We start from the raw sequence: 17,720 nt of genomic DNA on the forward strand, positions 1-17,720 counted from the left end.
CGGTATTTTGATGATAGTAGCGATATTTTTCGATATACACATCTGATACACTTATCTCAGAGCTGTATCTGATATCTGGTACCAAAGATCATTGTTATGGAACGCATATTACGCATGTGATGGACTTAAAACCACAAATCGGATGAAACATATATATGGGATCTGTAGCTATATCCATACAGATTTTCTCCAAATTTGATTTACTTGCTTCTAGACTGAATTCGGTGGGATTTACCAAAATACAGGTCATTTGGACTTATATTAGCCATTTGGTGCACATTTAACCTAAAATCGGTTGTAGATATATGGGAACTATATCTAAATCTGATCCGATTTTCACCAATTTCAAACAAATATTGTTTGCAAAATTTCATCTCTATCGGATAATAAATGCGACCTGCATTTTGTTCACAAGAATAGATGGATGGACGGACGGACAGATGGACTGACATGCAAAAATCGACTCAGAAAGTGATTCTATGAAGATCCTCAAAAGTAACTATGGGTCCAACTCGCTTCATTTTCAAAAAAATATGCGCAATATGTTTTTTCGATTTATCGGATGCCCCATATGTTCTTAATCAATATAAAATTGTTAGTTGATTTAACGAAATCCGTATTCCTCTCTGTTGAAACACAAAACACTGACATTGATTTATGAAAAGTTTTGAAATCCGACGCAATTACTGTATTATGTCTCGGTTAATAATACCCTCTACCATAGGATGGAGAGTGTATAAACTTTCTCAGAAAGAACATAAAATAAAAATTTCGAGATCACCATATAATTCTGATATCGACATCGTTTCTTCTGTCCGTCCACCTATTGAATTCAATTTAGAGCTAACAATTTTCAAGATAATTAAATTAAATTGGACATAGATTTTTTTACACCACAAAGCTGATTGGTATTAAAAAAGCCTACATCGATCCAACAATATCTGCTGTAATTTAATATTTTGGAGTTCCATTGAGTAATTTAACTCCTCGCATATAATCTACAATGTCGGACAACTTTATGGTATAGACTTCATATAACGGTATCTGCGAATTTTCGCCCTTTTTAATCCACTCCACCTCAAATATTCATAGTAATGTATGTATTCTGGATCAGCGCAAAATTCTAAGACGATCTAGCGATGTCCGTCTGTCGTAGTCACGCTTTTTTTCGAACGAATCGAGATAGAAGGCTAAAACTTTGCATACATAGTTTACCAGTAGCCAGGTTAAGTTTGTGAATGATATTCGGCATTTTCATGATTTTAGCGACATTATTAACCGAAATTATTTCAAATTTCATATTTAAAGTTCGTAATGGGTACTGCAGCATTATTATTCACCGGAATCCTTTCAAATTTCGTATTGGTAGATCTTAATGGGTACTACAACCTATGGCAGGTCCACGTCTTCGTATAGCCCCCATATGACGGTAACTCCCGATACTCGGTATTTTCATGATATTTGCGTCAACAACAAACAAATTTCGTATTTAAAGTTCGTAATGGGTACTACAGCTTATGACTAAAAATGTCGTATGCAGGTCCACATCTTCGTATAGTCGCCATATAACGGTTTTCATTTAAGTGCGGGTTTTCGTATTTTTTCTTTTAATTTTCAAGTTTCTTCCAATTGGCGGAGTGTATTAAAAAGTTCGTTCCGGCCGAACCTAGCCGCTTTTTTACTTGTCTAAGTTTCTACCCTCACTTCTCCAACCAAAATCAGCTGTAGTTAGGCATTTCAGCCTCTCTGTGAGTAACACTGAGCGGAGAAAATCAATTTTTTCAACAATAACGGGGAAAATCCTGCAGATTTTGAAAGTAGAGCTAAAAAAAGAAGACACATGTATCGGCGTTTTCAAAGTTTACATCGAAAAGTAACCAAAATGGAGGGAACAAGTTTCCACGTCATCCACACTTTTGGACATTTTCGGATTAAGATTTTTCGGCAATAATGCAGATAAGAATACGAGAAATATTTGGGTACATAATGTTAACCGTCAAGCGATTCAATAAAAGGTTTTTTGGTTCTTTTTTTAAAAATATGGTTAAAAACTTAATTTTAACGGTCAAAAATTTTAGGTAAGATTAAGACCCTTGACGTCTTCTAGGGCCTACAGCAGATTTTTATTTTTGCGGCATATACCAAAAAGATCGCTTTGTTGACTCGTTACGTTTACGACACAAATACCTAATTTTGGAGACACAACTTGTTGAACCGAACTGAACCATTTTTTTAATTTGAAATACGGTTTTTAGTTCGGTTCATTAATTGAAAAACTGGTTCGGTTCAGAACCGGTTTGCAGTCCTGGAATATAGTAAAAGTTGTATATAACATCCAGAATACGTGAGCACTAATTGACCTTCATTGAAAATTTCAAGATTCTAACTACGGTCATTTGTCTGGGCGTTGGTTAAAGTCAGTAACAACGATAAGGGATCCTCAGTGAAAAAAAAATACCTAGACCTTTTTAGCTAAGTCATTTGTGGGACTTGAGTTCATTTTTATACCCTCCACCATTCTAAGGGGGTATATTAACTTTGTCATCCCGTTTGTATCTCCCCGAAATATTCATAATAGACCCTACAAAGTATATATATTCTGGATCAGCGTAAAATTCGAAGACGATCTAGCGATTTCCGTCTGTTTGTCTGTTGTAATACGCTATCTTTCGAACGCATGTATGCTAAAATTTTGCATACATGCATAGTTTACCAGTAGGCAGGTTTCGTACTGGAAGATCCTAATGGGTATTACAACCTATGACAAAAATTTTAGTATGCAGGTCCACGTCTTCGTATAGTCCTCATATGACGGTTTTCATTAAAGTGGTAGTCTACGATTTTTTTTTTTTTGAAATTCTTTAAGTTCCTTCGAAATGGTGGAGGGTATTAAAAGTTCGGCCCTGCCGAACTTATATGCTTTTTTACTTGTCATGGTTTTGATTGTTCCCCCGTTAAAAGACAAGCTAGATTTGCAGATCATAATGCTTTTCTTATTTTATCGGCAATTTGTTGAGCAGGGGCTGGATTCTATTTCTATGAAAATATGAAATGAAAAATATTTCCTTTATAAAATTTTTCATTTGACATTTCTTTCCTTTATAAAATTTTTAATTTCACATTTTCATAGAACAAGAATTGAGGCCCAGGTTTTCTATTTTAAACGGCAGCTAAATGTTGTTGTTTCCTCAAAGTAGATAATATATAAAGTATGTCCAGTCAGAGTGGAGGGACACAAACTGCTTAGAAATCTGATTGATTTGCTCAAATTTTCGGTATTTCTTCATTTCACAACGTTGTTTATATTTTAGAATTTAATGACTCAATTCCCGCGGTTATTTTTTTAACATTTTATTAAAGGCCAATTTTCTTTAGTAGTGGGGAACAGTTTTTTTAAACAATTTTCCTGTGAAAGTACGAGCATTTATTGCAAAACTTTTCGCTTTTACGTTGTTTTTATATTTTATTTATGTATATTGTTTAATTAATTTATTTCATTTTTTTCATATCAAGACACACTTTTGCATTGGCTTAACGACTTTTTCTTAAATTTCAATTTGAAATGGTGTAATCCATGGCGATGTGCGTTGTTGTACACTTGTTGGAGTTGGAAAGAAATTGTTCCGTTCCTTACACTTTAAGCGTTTCGTAGACGAGCGTGTGTGGGGCTGTTAAAACAGAATTATTGCGCGTTTATCTTCATTACCGGTCAGCATCTTTGTTTGAACTGATATTTCAATCAGTTCTTCGGTTGTTGCAAACCCCATTTCTGGTCAAAACTCAATCGTCGTTGCCAATGGCTTGGCTAGTGCAGATAGTTAGCCGTGCCGCTTGGTGTCTGCATGCCCACCACCACTAAAGCTGTGATGCTTCACTTCGGCTGGCTTAAGTTTTGGTTGGATCTCTTTGTCTTTCTGTTTGTTTGTTTTGTTATGTTTTCTGCCACCGATGATGAAAAGGCCGTTAATTTCTGTTCAATTTCTTCTTCTTCTAGCGATGTCCGTCTGTCGTAGTCACGCTTTTTTTCGAACGAATCGAGATAGAAGGCTAAAACTTTGCATACATAGTTTACCAGTAGCCAGGTTAAGTTTGTGAATGATATTCGGCATTTTCATGATTTTAGCGACATTATTAACCGAAATTATTTCAAATTTCATATTTAAAGTTCGTAATGGGTACTGCAGCATTATTATTCACCGGAATCCTTTCAAATTTCGTATTGGTAGATCTTAATGGGTACTACAACCTATGGCAGGTCCACGTCTTCGTATAGCCCCCATATGACGGTAACTCCCGATACTCGGTATTTTCATGATATTTGCGTCAACAACAAACAAATTTCGTATTTAAAGTTCGTAATGGGTACTACAGCTTATGACTAAAAATGTCGTATGCAGGTCCACATCTTCGTATAGTCGCCATATAACGGTTTTCATTTAAGTGCGGGTTTTCGTATTTTTTCTTTTAATTTTCAAGTTTCTTCCAATTGGCGGAGTGTATTAAAAAGTTCGTTCCGGCCGAACCTAGCCGCTTTTTTACTTGTCTAAGTTTCTACCCTCACTTCTCCAACCAAAATCAGCTGTAGTTAGGCATTTCAGCCTCTCTGTGAGTAACACTGAGCGGAGAAAATCAATTTTTTCAACAATAACGGGGAAAATCCTGCAGATTTTGAAAGTAGAGCTAAAAAAAGAAGACACATGTATCGGCGTTTTCAAAGTTTACATCGAAAAGTAACCAAAATGGAGGGAACAAGTTTCCACGTCATCCACACTTTTGGACATTTTCGGATTAAGATTTTTCGGCAATAATGCAGATAAGAATACGAGAAATATTTGGGTACATAATGTTAACCGTCAAGCGATTCAATAAAAGGTTTTTTGGTTCTTTTTTTAAAAATATGGTTAAAAACTTAATTTTAACGGTCAAAAATTTTAGGTAAGATTAAGACCCTTGACGTCTTCTAGGGCCTACAGCAGATTTTTATTTTTGCGGCATATACCAAAAAGATCGCTTTGTTGACTCGTTACGTTTACGACACAAATACCTAATTTTGGAGACACAACTTGTTGAACCGAACTGAACCATTTTTTTAATTTGAAATACGGTTTTTAGTTCGGTTCATTAATTGAAAAACTGGTTCGGTTCAGAACCGGTTTGCAGTCCTGGAATATAGTAAAAGTTGTATATAACATCCAGAATACGTGAGCACTAATTGACCTTCATTGAAAATTTCAAGATTCTAACTACGGTCATTTGTCTGGGCGTTGGTTAAAGTCAGTAACAACGATAAGGGATCCTCAGTGAAAAAAAAATACCTAGACCTTTTTAGCTAAGTCATTTGTGGGACTTGAGTTCATTTTTATACCCTCCACCATTCTAAGGGGGTATATTAACTTTGTCATCCCGTTTGTATCTCCCCGAAATATTCATAATAGACCCTACAAAGTATATATATTCTGGATCAGCGTAAAATTCGAAGACGATCTAGCGATTTCCGTCTGTTTGTCTGTTGTAATACGCTATCTTTCGAACGCATGTATGCTAAAATTTTGCATACATGCATAGTTTACCAGTAGGCAGGTTTCGTACTGGAAGATCCTAATGGGTATTACAACCTATGACAAAAATTTTAGTATGCAGGTCCACGTCTTCGTATAGTCCTCATATGACGGTTTTCATTAAAGTGGTAGTCTACGATTTTTTTTTTTTTGAAATTCTTTAAGTTCCTTCGAAATGGTGGAGGGTATTAAAAGTTCGGCCCTGCCGAACTTATATGCTTTTTTACTTGTCATGGTTTTGATTGTTCCCCCGTTAAAAGACAAGCTAGATTTGCAGATCATAATGCTTTTCTTATTTTATCGGCAATTTGTTGAGCAGGGGCTGGATTCTATTTCTATGAAAATATGAAATGAAAAATATTTCCTTTATAAAATTTTTCATTTGACATTTCTTTCCTTTATAAAATTTTTAATTTCACATTTTCATAGAACAAGAATTGAGGCCCAGGTTTTCTATTTTAAACGGCAGCTAAATGTTGTTGTTTCCTCAAAGTAGATAATATATAAAGTATGTCCAGTCAGAGTGGAGGGACACAAACTGCTTAGAAATCTGATTGATTTGCTCAAATTTTCGGTATTTCTTCATTTCACAACGTTGTTTATATTTTAGAATTTAATGACTCAATTCCCGCGGTTATTTTTTTAACATTTTATTAAAGGCCAATTTTCTTTAGTAGTGGGGAACAGTTTTTTTAAACAATTTTCCTGTGAAAGTACGAGCATTTATTGCAAAACTTTTCGCTTTTACGTTGTTTTTATATTTTATTTATGTATATTGTTTAATTAATTTATTTCATTTTTTTCATATCAAGACACACTTTTGCATTGGCTTAACGACTTTTTCTTAAATTTCAATTTGAAATGGTGTAATCCATGGCGATGTGCGTTGTTGTACACTTGTTGGAGTTGGAAAGAAATTGTTCCGTTCCTTACACTTTAAGCGTTTCGTAGACGAGCGTGTGTGGGGCTGTTAAAACAGAATTATTGCGCGTTTATCTTCATTACCGGTCAGCATCTTTGTTTGAACTGATATTTCAATCAGTTCTTCGGTTGTTGCAAACCCCATTTCTGGTCAAAACTCAATCGTCGTTGCCAATGGCTTGGCTAGTGCAGATAGTTAGCCGTGCCGCTTGGTGTCTGCATGCCCACCACCACTAAAGCTGTGATGCTTCACTTCGGCTGGCTTAAGTTTTGGTTGGATCTCTTTGTCTTTCTGTTTGTTTGTTTTGTTATGTTTTCTGCCACCGATGATGAAAAGGCCGTTAATTTCTGTTCAATTTCTTCTTCTTCTTCATCTTTCTATTATCGTTTCGTTATTGTTTTTATTATTATTGTTCTTTTGTTGTTGATTACAAGACAGTTTTCTTCTTTTTCATTTTGATAGTTTTTTTGAAACGTTTACCCTACGTCCATCCATATAATGTGTGTTTGAATGTGTTAAAGCTCATAGAGAATGTCGAGTAAACTGCATGCGGGGGAAACCTTGTGTGTGTTGTAAATCTATCTGACCTTAGCTTAAGAATTTTTGAAATTCAAACACAAATCACCGTTACAAATTATTCAGTTTTTTTATTGTTATCATAACCCCTGTCAATATTTTTGTTCTCGGTGCTGTCAGCTTTGCTTGGGTTTATACATTCATTAAAGCTCCAAAGACTGGAGAAGTGTTTATTTGTAATTTATAGACTCAATAACTGCTAAACATATTTTCCATAGAATTTCCATATATACTACAGCATTTTTAAAATTCCACCCAGTAAAAATTTAGTTTTATTGATCGGTTATAGTTACAGTCTTCGAATTAGGAATGTGTAACGCAAATTGGTTCAAAAATAAATTTGCCAAATTATATTGATCGGTTCAGATTTGGATATAGCTCCCATAAATATTTTTGACCGATTTCGTTTATTTGATGAAACAAACACGATAAGCATGTTCGATTCCAATAAAATTTGAAATGAGTGACTGGATTTTATCAGAAAAGAAATTTGCCAAATTATATTGAAATTGGTTCAGATTTGGATATAGCTCCCATATACATTTTTGGCCGATTTCATATATTTGATGCGTCAAACACGATATTTGGTACAAAAATTAATTTGCCAAATTATAATGAAATCGGTTCAGATTTGGATATAGCTCCCATATATATTTTCGATTCCAAGAAAATTTGAAATGAGAGAGAGGATTAGATCAGAAAATAATTTTGCAAATTGTATTGAAATCGGTTCTACCGATTTCATATATTTGATGCGTCAAACACGATATGTATGACCGATTTCAATGAAATTCAGAAGAAGTTCCGCAATTTGGTACTAAAAATAATTTGCCAAATTATAATGAAATCGGTTCACATTTGGATATAGCTCCCATATATATTTTCGATTCCAATGGATTCCAATGAAATTTGGAATGAGAGAGAGGATTTAATCAGAAAATAATTTTGCAAATTGTATTGAAATCGGTTCAGATTTGGATATAGTTCAAATATATATTTTTGGGCCGATTTCGTATGAAATTTGGAATTCGGTACAAAAAAATTACAAATATATATTGAAATCATTTCAGATTTGAATATAGCTCTTACATTCATTTTCGTCCGATTTCATGTATTTAATGCACCAAACAAGCTACATATCTCCAATTTCAATAAAATTTGGAATGTGCATGGAATTAGGTCGAAAAATAAATTTGGTATATTATATTAAAATCGGTTCAGATTTCGATATAGCTTCCATATACATTTTCGATTTCGTGTATTTGATGCACCAAACACGCTATAAATCTGTAATTTCAATGAAATGTGGAATGTGTGACGGATCTTGGTCTACTAATAAATTTGTCGAATTACATTGATATTGGTTCAGATTTGGATATAGTTATCGTCCTATTTGATATATTTCATACACCAAACACGCTATATGTCAAATTTCAATGAAGTTTGGAATGTGTGACGGAATTTGTTCTAAAAATAACAAGAATCCAATTCTCTCTTAAAAGTTGACATTCCAATATTTATTCCACACAAGTTCAACTGGGAAGGTGGGATATCGGTCCACACCTTCTATTACCTCCCCCACAAAGGGAAACAATTTCATAACGTCAGGAAAAATTCAGCGATACTTTTCAAACTTGGTATATCTAAATATTTCTCTCAAATAGAGATATTAAACGAATATGGAAACTATCGGTCCATTCTTTCTGATACCTTCCCCACAAAAGTTCAACATTTTGATAATAATTTATTTGAATGAATTTAGAAAGAAATGTTCACTTTTCATTAAATTTTGCCCATGCCAATATTTTTATCAGTTTTAGGTGAAGTGGAATATTTCGGTCTGCATGTATGATTATTCTGGCAAAACCATGGTAAAATTAAGAAGGGAAACCTATTTCAAATAAGCATACCCATCCCTGCATTTTCTGTAATTTACCTTGTCAAATTTCACTGCATAAAAACTAGATTTCCATCTCTGATTTGTGTACTTACAATGAATTTATAAATATATATTTTGACAATTAGAAGTCAAACGAATTATTTTGAAAAAAATGGTAAAGATATGCTTAAAAGAATAAGGATATGACTTTACCTTCTTAATTCTACCATGGTCAAAACATATACACAGTTTGTTTGTGTGTGTACATTGTTTTAAATAAAAAAATAAAAAAAATTAAAATTATTTCAAATTCATTTGCAACAGAAATGCATATTTTCGACTTTTTCGGATGAAACTGCATTGTTCTTCTGTCGTAGATTTAATTTTGTGGAATAGCCCCAACATTCCTTTCATGCTTTGTAATTTTTCCCCAATATAACAATTTTAAAAGAAAAAATGTAAAATAAAAAAAACCAAATATATTTAAAAGTCTATTTGACACTATGAGATTTCCTTTATTATATAATTAAGCCTAACTAAGATATGGAGCATTATAACTGTTTTACGTGCCAAGGAACATCGAAAATAATACATTACTCTTTTCTTTGTAAAATATGCCACTCGTGATACTTATATATTTTAGATATTAAAATAAATTTTATTTGAAAAATGACAAGATCGATTGCTTTAGAAAAGGGTTGTCATATTCAATTTAGAAAATAAGTTTATCTCCATTGTTTTGCTATGGCTACCTACCAAATTTTGGTAGAATATTTAGTACTTTTAATAGGAAATTCAGTATTGTGGCCATGTAGAATTAATTGCACTCATATGTTTAATTTTTTTTCAAAATTATTCATTCGACATCTCATTTTCAAAATTTATACTTATAAATCAATTGTATATACACAAATCAGAGATGGGAATCTAGTTTTTATACCCTCCACCATACTATGGAGGGTATATTACTTTTGTCATTCCGTTTGTAACTCCTCGAAATACTCATGTCAAACCCAACAAAGTATATATATTCTTGATCAGCGTAAAATTCTAAGACGATTTAGCCATGTCCGTCTGTCTGTTTGTCTGTCCGTATGTCTGTCTGTTGTAATCACGCTATCTTTCGAACGAATTGAGATAGGAGGCTAACATTTTGCACACATATTTATTTTTCCAGTAGGCAGGTTAAGTTCGTAAATGAGCCATGTAGGTTCACGTTTTCATATAGCCCCCATATAACGGTACCTCCCGATATTCGGTATTTTGATGATTTTAGCGACATTATTCACCGGAATTGTTTCAAATTTGGCATTTGAAGTTCGAAATGGATACTAAAGCCTGAGACAGAAAATTGTCTGTGCAGGTCCACTTCTTCGTATAGCCCCCATATAACGGTACCTCCTTATATTCGGTATTTTGACGATTTTAGCGACATTATTCACCGGAATCGTTTAAAATTTGGTGTTTGAAGTTGGTAATGAATACTACAGCCTAAGACAGAAAATTGTCTATGCAGCCCCCATATAACTGTACCTCCCAATATTCGGTATTTTGATGATTTTAGCGTCATTATTCACCGTAGTAGTTTCAAATTACGTATTTAGAGTTCGAAATAGAAACTACAGTCTTTGACAAAAAATTGTCTATGCAGGTCCAGGTCTTCTTATAGGCCCCATATATCAGTACCTACCTATATTCGGTATTTTGAGGATTTATGTACAATACTCACCGAAATTGTTTGAGATGTCGGATTTTAAGTTGGTAATGGAAGCTACAGCGTGTGACAGAAAATTGTGTATGCAGGTCCAGGTCTTTGTATACCTCCGATATAACGGTACCTCCCTATTTACGGTATTTTGATGATTTTAGCTACATTATTCACAGTTTATTTCAAGTTTCGAATTTGAATATGGTAATGGCTTGTGACAAACAATACCTATGTAGGTGCGCGTCGTACAGAACCTAATATAATGGCTATATTCGGTGTTTTTAAGATGTTAGCAGAATTTTTGGCGGATGTTATCTTTTTCGAGAATTTCCAAATTCGTTCTAAATGGTGGAGGGTATTCCAAGCTCGGCCCGGCCAAACTTACTGCTTTTTTACTTATTATTTAGTGAAATTTGAGAAGGTATACTGCAGAAAATAAATATGCTTATTGGAAATGACTTTACCTTCTTAATTTTCTGAATATGCTTATTGGAAATGACTTTACCTTCTTAATTTTACCATGATTGTGACTTTTAAAATAGAGTTTTTAATATTTTAATATGTAATCGCAAAACATCCACCCCTGACTTGCGCTTGCGCTCGGATATGACAATCATTCACTCTTCTTCTTTAATTTTATTTAAGGGGTCAGGGTCTTGATTCTTGCTCTTAAAAAATATGAAATGAAAAACATTTTCTTTATAAAAAGTTTTTGACCCCCACAAAACTACATTGTTCACGGTATTAATATTGGTTAAATTCTCTTCGAACCTTTTTTCTTGCATTCTTTTGTTAAGGTTCGACATTCCATTTTGCCAACAAATTTCCATATTATTATTTATAAAAAACAACGAATATCCATACAAATTTTATAAATATGCAAAATTTGCTAAAGCTCTTAATTATCGTAATTGAAATAAATCGCATAAAATTTGTAATTAATTTAAAAACTTAATTGTTGGCAATGTTAAATGAGCTATAAAATCATTCAGCAAAAGTTTCGATTTCAATTTTCTATTTCTCATTTTTCGTTTTTGTTTCAATTGGTCCAATGGACGGGCAACGGACACCGTATTGTTGGCCGCCAAACAAAAAGAGAAGTGATTTTGTTTAGAAATCGATAAAGAAAGAAGCTGCCGGCGCACGCACAACAAGTGGACGACCTAGAGACCATTCTATCAGACAATGAGCCATCCGACCACCATGCCATAGACATGTCTTATGGTTTTCTATTTTTTAATTTTCTATTTTTGTATTTCTTCTACTTTTTTTCCCATTTGAAAACTGAATGAGATGAGCCAGCTTCTTCATTCCATACCAAAACAATCAAACAAAAGTGGCAACAAAAAAGTTGCAAAGCTGCAAGCCAGCAGCTCAAATGTGTCTGACCTACAAACAGGTTTTCGTCTTCGGAATTGTGAAGACGGTACTGCTCTCGGGCAATTGTATTTCCTAAACGATTTGTTGACAGGCCATGCCATTCCATCGATAATGATTTCAAAGGTGAATGAATAAAGAATGATTTATGACACACATTTGGCATGTTTCGATTTCGATACTGTGGTCTTTCTAGAATATAATTTATGCAGTTTTACAAAATTTGACACTCAAATCGTCAATTATGACATAGAATTCAAAAAATGGCCTTATTAAGGTTTCTTGGTATGGACGCATGGCTAAACGGACGTTCAAGCAAATGATGCTGTCTTTAAAAGCACGGTAGAAGAATACAGGCATGGTGCAATAAGAAGGTAAAACATCTTCGTTAAACTACAGAAATACAGCCCGCTTCCATCAGAATTATTCAAAATTATAGGCAACAAGTTGTTTTCATCTATTTGGTATTTTCTCTTCTACTAGTTTTGCTATTAAAAAAGTTCCATCCATGGTAATATTTAGAAGGAAAGGTCATTTGAAATAAGCTTCCCCGTTCCTGCATTTTCTGTATTTTACCTTGCCAGATTTCACTGCATAGAAAACAAGTTCCCATCTCGGAATTCATAAATATACATTTTGACAATGAGATGTTATCAAATGCATCATTTTGAAAAAGTTGTTGCATGACTTTACCTTCTTAATTCTACCATCGAAAATGGGACTATTAACATTCTAAACTGGCACAAGGTTCAACGATATTGAATTAATATATATTTTTTTAATCAATTTAGAATTTCATAGCAATTTTGAGGTCCCCGACGAAAATTTTGATGGTGTGACAATTTTTGTAGTCAAAAATAAGCTGTAACATACCACTGTACAATATCCAAAATTGGCATAGTAAAGGCAGCGAAAATACCAAGAGCTAAATGTATGTCTATGTGGGGAGGTGAAACAATAACGCCTCAAACTACAAGAGTTTTTAGCATATTAAAGATATAATTAATGATCTTTTCAAAACGGCACTTGACAAACCTATCTAAAGAGGAGTTTATTTCTAAAAAAACAACAAGCAAACAAATTACATGGCTTTTGTGACACATATTTCAAATTGTAACGGCAAATATTCGGCAAAAAACATGAAGTGGCGACAATATACTAACACCTAGCTAATTTCAAAAGAATAGATGACGCAGTACAATACGGGTTTGATTGTAAATTTCAAAATATTCAAAGGCAGATTATTTTTAAAAATGTACAATTCATCGTAATCAACTATAGGGCTAGTATGCATATTTCTTATTCAAATAGTAGCTCTACTAAAGAATGAAAATTTCCCAAACTACACAATAATAAACCCAGTAGTTCAGCTGTAAATTTAAGTGCGTATACGTCACCGAATATCGGTGGGTATAGTTATATGTACACTATAGGAAAACGTGGACCTAAATATTCATTGTTCTGCTACCGGAGCAAGAACCCATTATGAACTGCAAATACCAATTTTTAGACAAATCCGTGGAAAATGTGGCAAAAACAACAAAATACCGAATATCGGGTGGTGCCGTTATGTGGGGGCTATGCAAAAACGTAGACCAGAGGAGGGTATATTAAGTTTGTCATTCCGTTTGTAACATATTAACATGTATATATTCTTGATCTCCGTCCGTCTGTGGAAATCACTCTAGCTTCCGAACGAAATGAAGTAGGTACATAACATTTTACTCAAATGTGTATTATGTCTGCAGGACTTTTGGTATTGAAAATGGGTGATGTAGGTCCTCGTTTTGGCATATCCCCCTTATAATGGTACCTCCCTTTTTTTGGTATTTTGGTGATTTAAGCGACATTATTCAGCGGAAATGTTTCACATTTGGTGTTTGAAATTCGTAATGAATACTACAGCCTAAGACAGAAAATTTTTTGTGCAGGTCTACGTCTTCGTATAGCCCCCATATAATGGTACCTCCCGATATTCGGTATTTTGATGATTTATCAACATTTTATTTTTTTGAAAATTGCCAAAATCGTTCCAAATGGTGGACGGTATTCAAAGATCGGACCGACCGAACTTACAGCTTTTTTACTTGCAGTAAGATTAACAAATTAAAATAATATTTTATGATTTTCCTTATAATACCAAAAAACTTCATCAATGAGAAAGCAAATAAAGTTTGTAAAACTACTGCATTACAGCCCTTCTTATCACAATTATTCAAAATTAAATGCGACGAGTTGCTTTATTTGATATTTTCCCTCAATTTTAAAATGAATTAAAAAGCGCGAGAGACGATTAATATACATAGATTTCCTTTCAAAAATATGATGCAAACTATTCAAAATTTTAGTTCCATTGCAAAACAGGTTAATATCCATTGTAGATACACCAACGCTTAGAAACATTGAATTGTCAAAAATTTTTAAATGTTTTGTCAAAAATAAGTAGATTTTTATATGTTTTCTTATGTGGCGCCAATCGGAGGTTGTTATAATATGCATTTTTCAACAATTATTACAAATTACAATAATTTTTCATTCAACATTTTCAATTTCAAAATCTGTTTGACAGTTCATTGTCCCAGCAGCTGTATCGATGCAACTACCTGTATTCTTCTACCATGTTAATATCTCCAATGCGCACCCGAAAATACGATTTTTTATTCATTGATTTTAATTCTTCTTTTATTGCAGACTTGCCTAAAATTCAACGTAACATACACACATATTCACCTTGTCCACTATGGTAAAATATTTTTTACGCCCGTATTGCCCAAATACGCCAGGTTCATATCTTCAAATCTACCGACAAGTATCCTTGTCAAAATTCAAAAATTTTAACATAACAATTATGGTAGAAGAATACAGGTAGATGCATCAAAGCTTGGGAATATTGATATGTCAAAAATTTTAATTCAATTTTAACGAATTTAAATAAATTTTCATTTAAAATTTTCAATTTCAAAATTGGTTTGACAGAACGATAAAAATTGTAGCAAGAAAACTCTTTGACAACCATTAGGGATGACAAATTCGATAATACGCATGACATGATGTATAAACTAACATTTATCGTTAAATATCAAGATATTCACACTCCCATCTGTGGATGGAAATGTAAACATAAACAACAGCTGTTATTGTTTACAAAAACTATTCAAATGTCAAATGTAACCAGGAAACATCGAAGACGTGCCAACAAAAAATTCACGGCTGCCCGTGGGCAAAAGATTTGCCTTGCTCTTGAAACAATTCACAACAAAGCAAAAAAAAGAAAACGCTTCGCCACAGAAGTGCATCCCGCGTATTTATGTAATATGTTAGTGGAAAATAGTTGACGAAATCCAATATCGGAACAGAGCAAAAGCAACAAATTCTGGATTTGAACGACAAACTTATTATATAAGAGCTAGTGTTACGTGTTAGGGTGAAGAAAGGGTGACAACGGCCAAGATGTTGTCGTCCAAATTAGGTGTTCGTCTAGTGGTGGAAGCCAAACACCAGGTACTGTTGTTCTCAGTACCTAGTCAAAAGATGACTAGGCGTTTCCTCACACCCATGTCAGCATATGAAAAGAGAATTGAATCTAAAAAATTGTTACCCGATAAAGTTCAGAAGGCCACCACACAAGACCTGGAGAATTTGTATCATGCCATAAAGAATTACACGCCCTCTCCTGTAAAAGCCCAAACGTCTGGTGGCGGTGGTTTATTTGGAAGATTTTTGAAAAAGGAACAAGCTGCACCAAAAATTGAGCTGCTCAACGAAACTGCACCAAAAGGGCTGTATATATATGGAAGCGTCGGAGGTGGTAAAACAACACTTATGGATATGTTCTATGACTGCTGTGTAGACGTAGGTGAAAATGGTATAAACCTGTTTCAAAACACCTTAACACAACGACTTGTTTTCCACATTACAGATTCCCAAAAAGCAACGTGTACATTTTAATTCGTTCATGTCTAATGTGCATTCTCGCATTCATCAGGTGAAACAGGAACGTGGTCCACAAGATCGTGCTTTCAATTCGGAAAAACCGTTGCCATTTGATCCCACCCTTCCGGTGGCTGAAATGATTGCCGCCGAATCGTGGTTAATATGTTTCGATGAATTTCAAGTGACAGACATAGCTGATGCTATGATTTTGAAAAGTCTTTTTACCCATCTCTTTAACGAGGGCATCGTGTGTGTGGCTACCAGTAATCGTCATCCAAATGATTTGTATAAAAATGGTTTACAACGCAGTAATTTTATACCTTTCATTGGAGTTCTGCTTAATCGTTGCAATGTTTCGGCTTTAGATAGTGGTGTGGATTATCGACGTATAGCCCAATCGGGGGATACGAACTATTTTGTGTAAGTGCATGGTAAAAAATATCTTTACTTTGTGGATAATATTTGTTACATATATTGTGCATTTTTTTAAACTGGGAAAATTAAGAATTACACCTACTTTCATCATAAAGATATTTGCCAACATTAATCTGTTTACTTCTCTTCTTATTTTTAGTATTTCCAAAACAGATGCAAAGGCTCAAATGGAACGAATGTTTAAAATTTTATGCTCGCAAGAAAACGATATCATTCGACCACGTACCATAACTCACTTTGGACGTGATTTAACATTTCAGCGTACCTGTGGACAAGTTTTAGATAGCACATTTGAAGAATTATGTGATCGGGTAAGGATCAGTATGCTTAATTTATATCAATCGAAATATTCACAAACATTTATTTCATTTGAACTCTAGCCCCTGGGAGGAAGTGATTATATACAGATAGGACAATTTTTCCATACTGTGCTGATACACAATGTACCTCAAATGACACTTTTAATTAAATCACAAATGCGTAGATTTATAACTCTCATTGATACGCTATACGACAATCGTGTACGTGTCGTAATTTCTGCCGAAGTTCCTCTAGATCAATTGTTTAATTTTAGTGATAAACCAGATGGCAAGCCGTTAGCGGATGAGCAGCGCATGCTTATGGACGACTTAAAGTTGACAGTGGTAAGTAAAATATATTTGAAATAAGATGGTCAAATTGAAGTTACAAATCCTTGTCTCTTTGTAGAATGATACGTCGGCAAGTGTTTTCACTGGCGAGGAAGAAATGTTTGCCTTTGATCGAACTCTATCTCGTTTATATGAAATGCAGCAAAAGGAATACTGGGAACAATGGGCCAAACATCGTTAAATCGAGGGTACAACTTAATTCCAAAATATAATTAACCTGTATTAAAGCACGTCACAAAATTTTCTTTAGTACTTACCATAGTTCAAAAATGTTTTTATGCGTTCTAAATTTTATGTGTTTCATTATAACGACGATGACGCACTAGAAAAACCTCATTGATTTTCCATTATACTTATAATAGTTAATTTTATATTGATGATTTTATCGACAATTTTCAAATTAGAAAAATGCTACAAATGTAATTGACAAATAAAAGTCTTATTTAAAAAAAAAAACAATTATGATCTAGGGTTAAAGTTTGCAGTGAAAGAAAAGAACGAGATACGCTATAACACTCTCACCACTGTTCGAAGCATTTCGCGGTTGGTTGGTTGGACATTGCTGGTATGGATAGCTTACATGGCAAGTGCTTTGGAAAGTAGAGAAAAGAGCTATTAGAAAAAGATAGGTTTTAGAGCTTAAGTAGAACAAATTAAAGCAAATAAAGTCCGAAGCATGTGA

The 17,720-nt window shown here is 33.9% G+C and overlaps 2 protein-coding genes across 2 annotated transcripts in view; one reads left to right on the plus strand and one right to left on the minus strand.

Annotated features, from left to right (window-relative positions):
* LOC131803928 (uncharacterized protein DDB_G0280205-like) overlaps nt 1-17,385 on the minus strand; it is a 30,348-nt gene extending 12,963 nt beyond the window's left edge. Inside the window, exon 1 of the transcript XR_009342833.1 lies at nt 17,296-17,385. The gene's annotated coding sequence lies outside the window, so the exon portion shown is untranslated. The remainder of the gene's footprint in view (nt 1-17,295) is intronic.
* Nucleotides 15,169-17,615, plus strand: LOC131803930 (putative ATPase N2B). Its single transcript, XM_059125887.1, has 5 exons — nt 15,169-15,872; nt 15,940-16,373; nt 16,528-16,699; nt 16,769-17,032; nt 17,097-17,615. Exons 1-5 carry the CDS (start codon nt 15,471-15,473, stop codon nt 17,217-17,219), a joined length of 1,395 nt encoding a protein of 464 aa, XP_058981870.1. The 5' UTR covers nt 15,169-15,470; the 3' UTR covers nt 17,220-17,615.
* Nucleotides 17,616-17,720: the final 105 nt, after the last annotated feature.

This window comes from Musca domestica, unplaced genomic scaffold, assembly GCF_030504385.1.
Source record: "Musca domestica strain aabys unplaced genomic scaffold, Musca_domestica.polishedcontigs.V.1.1 10, whole genome shotgun sequence".
In the NCBI taxonomy this organism is placed as follows: Eukaryota; Metazoa; Arthropoda; class Insecta; order Diptera; family Muscidae; genus Musca; species Musca domestica.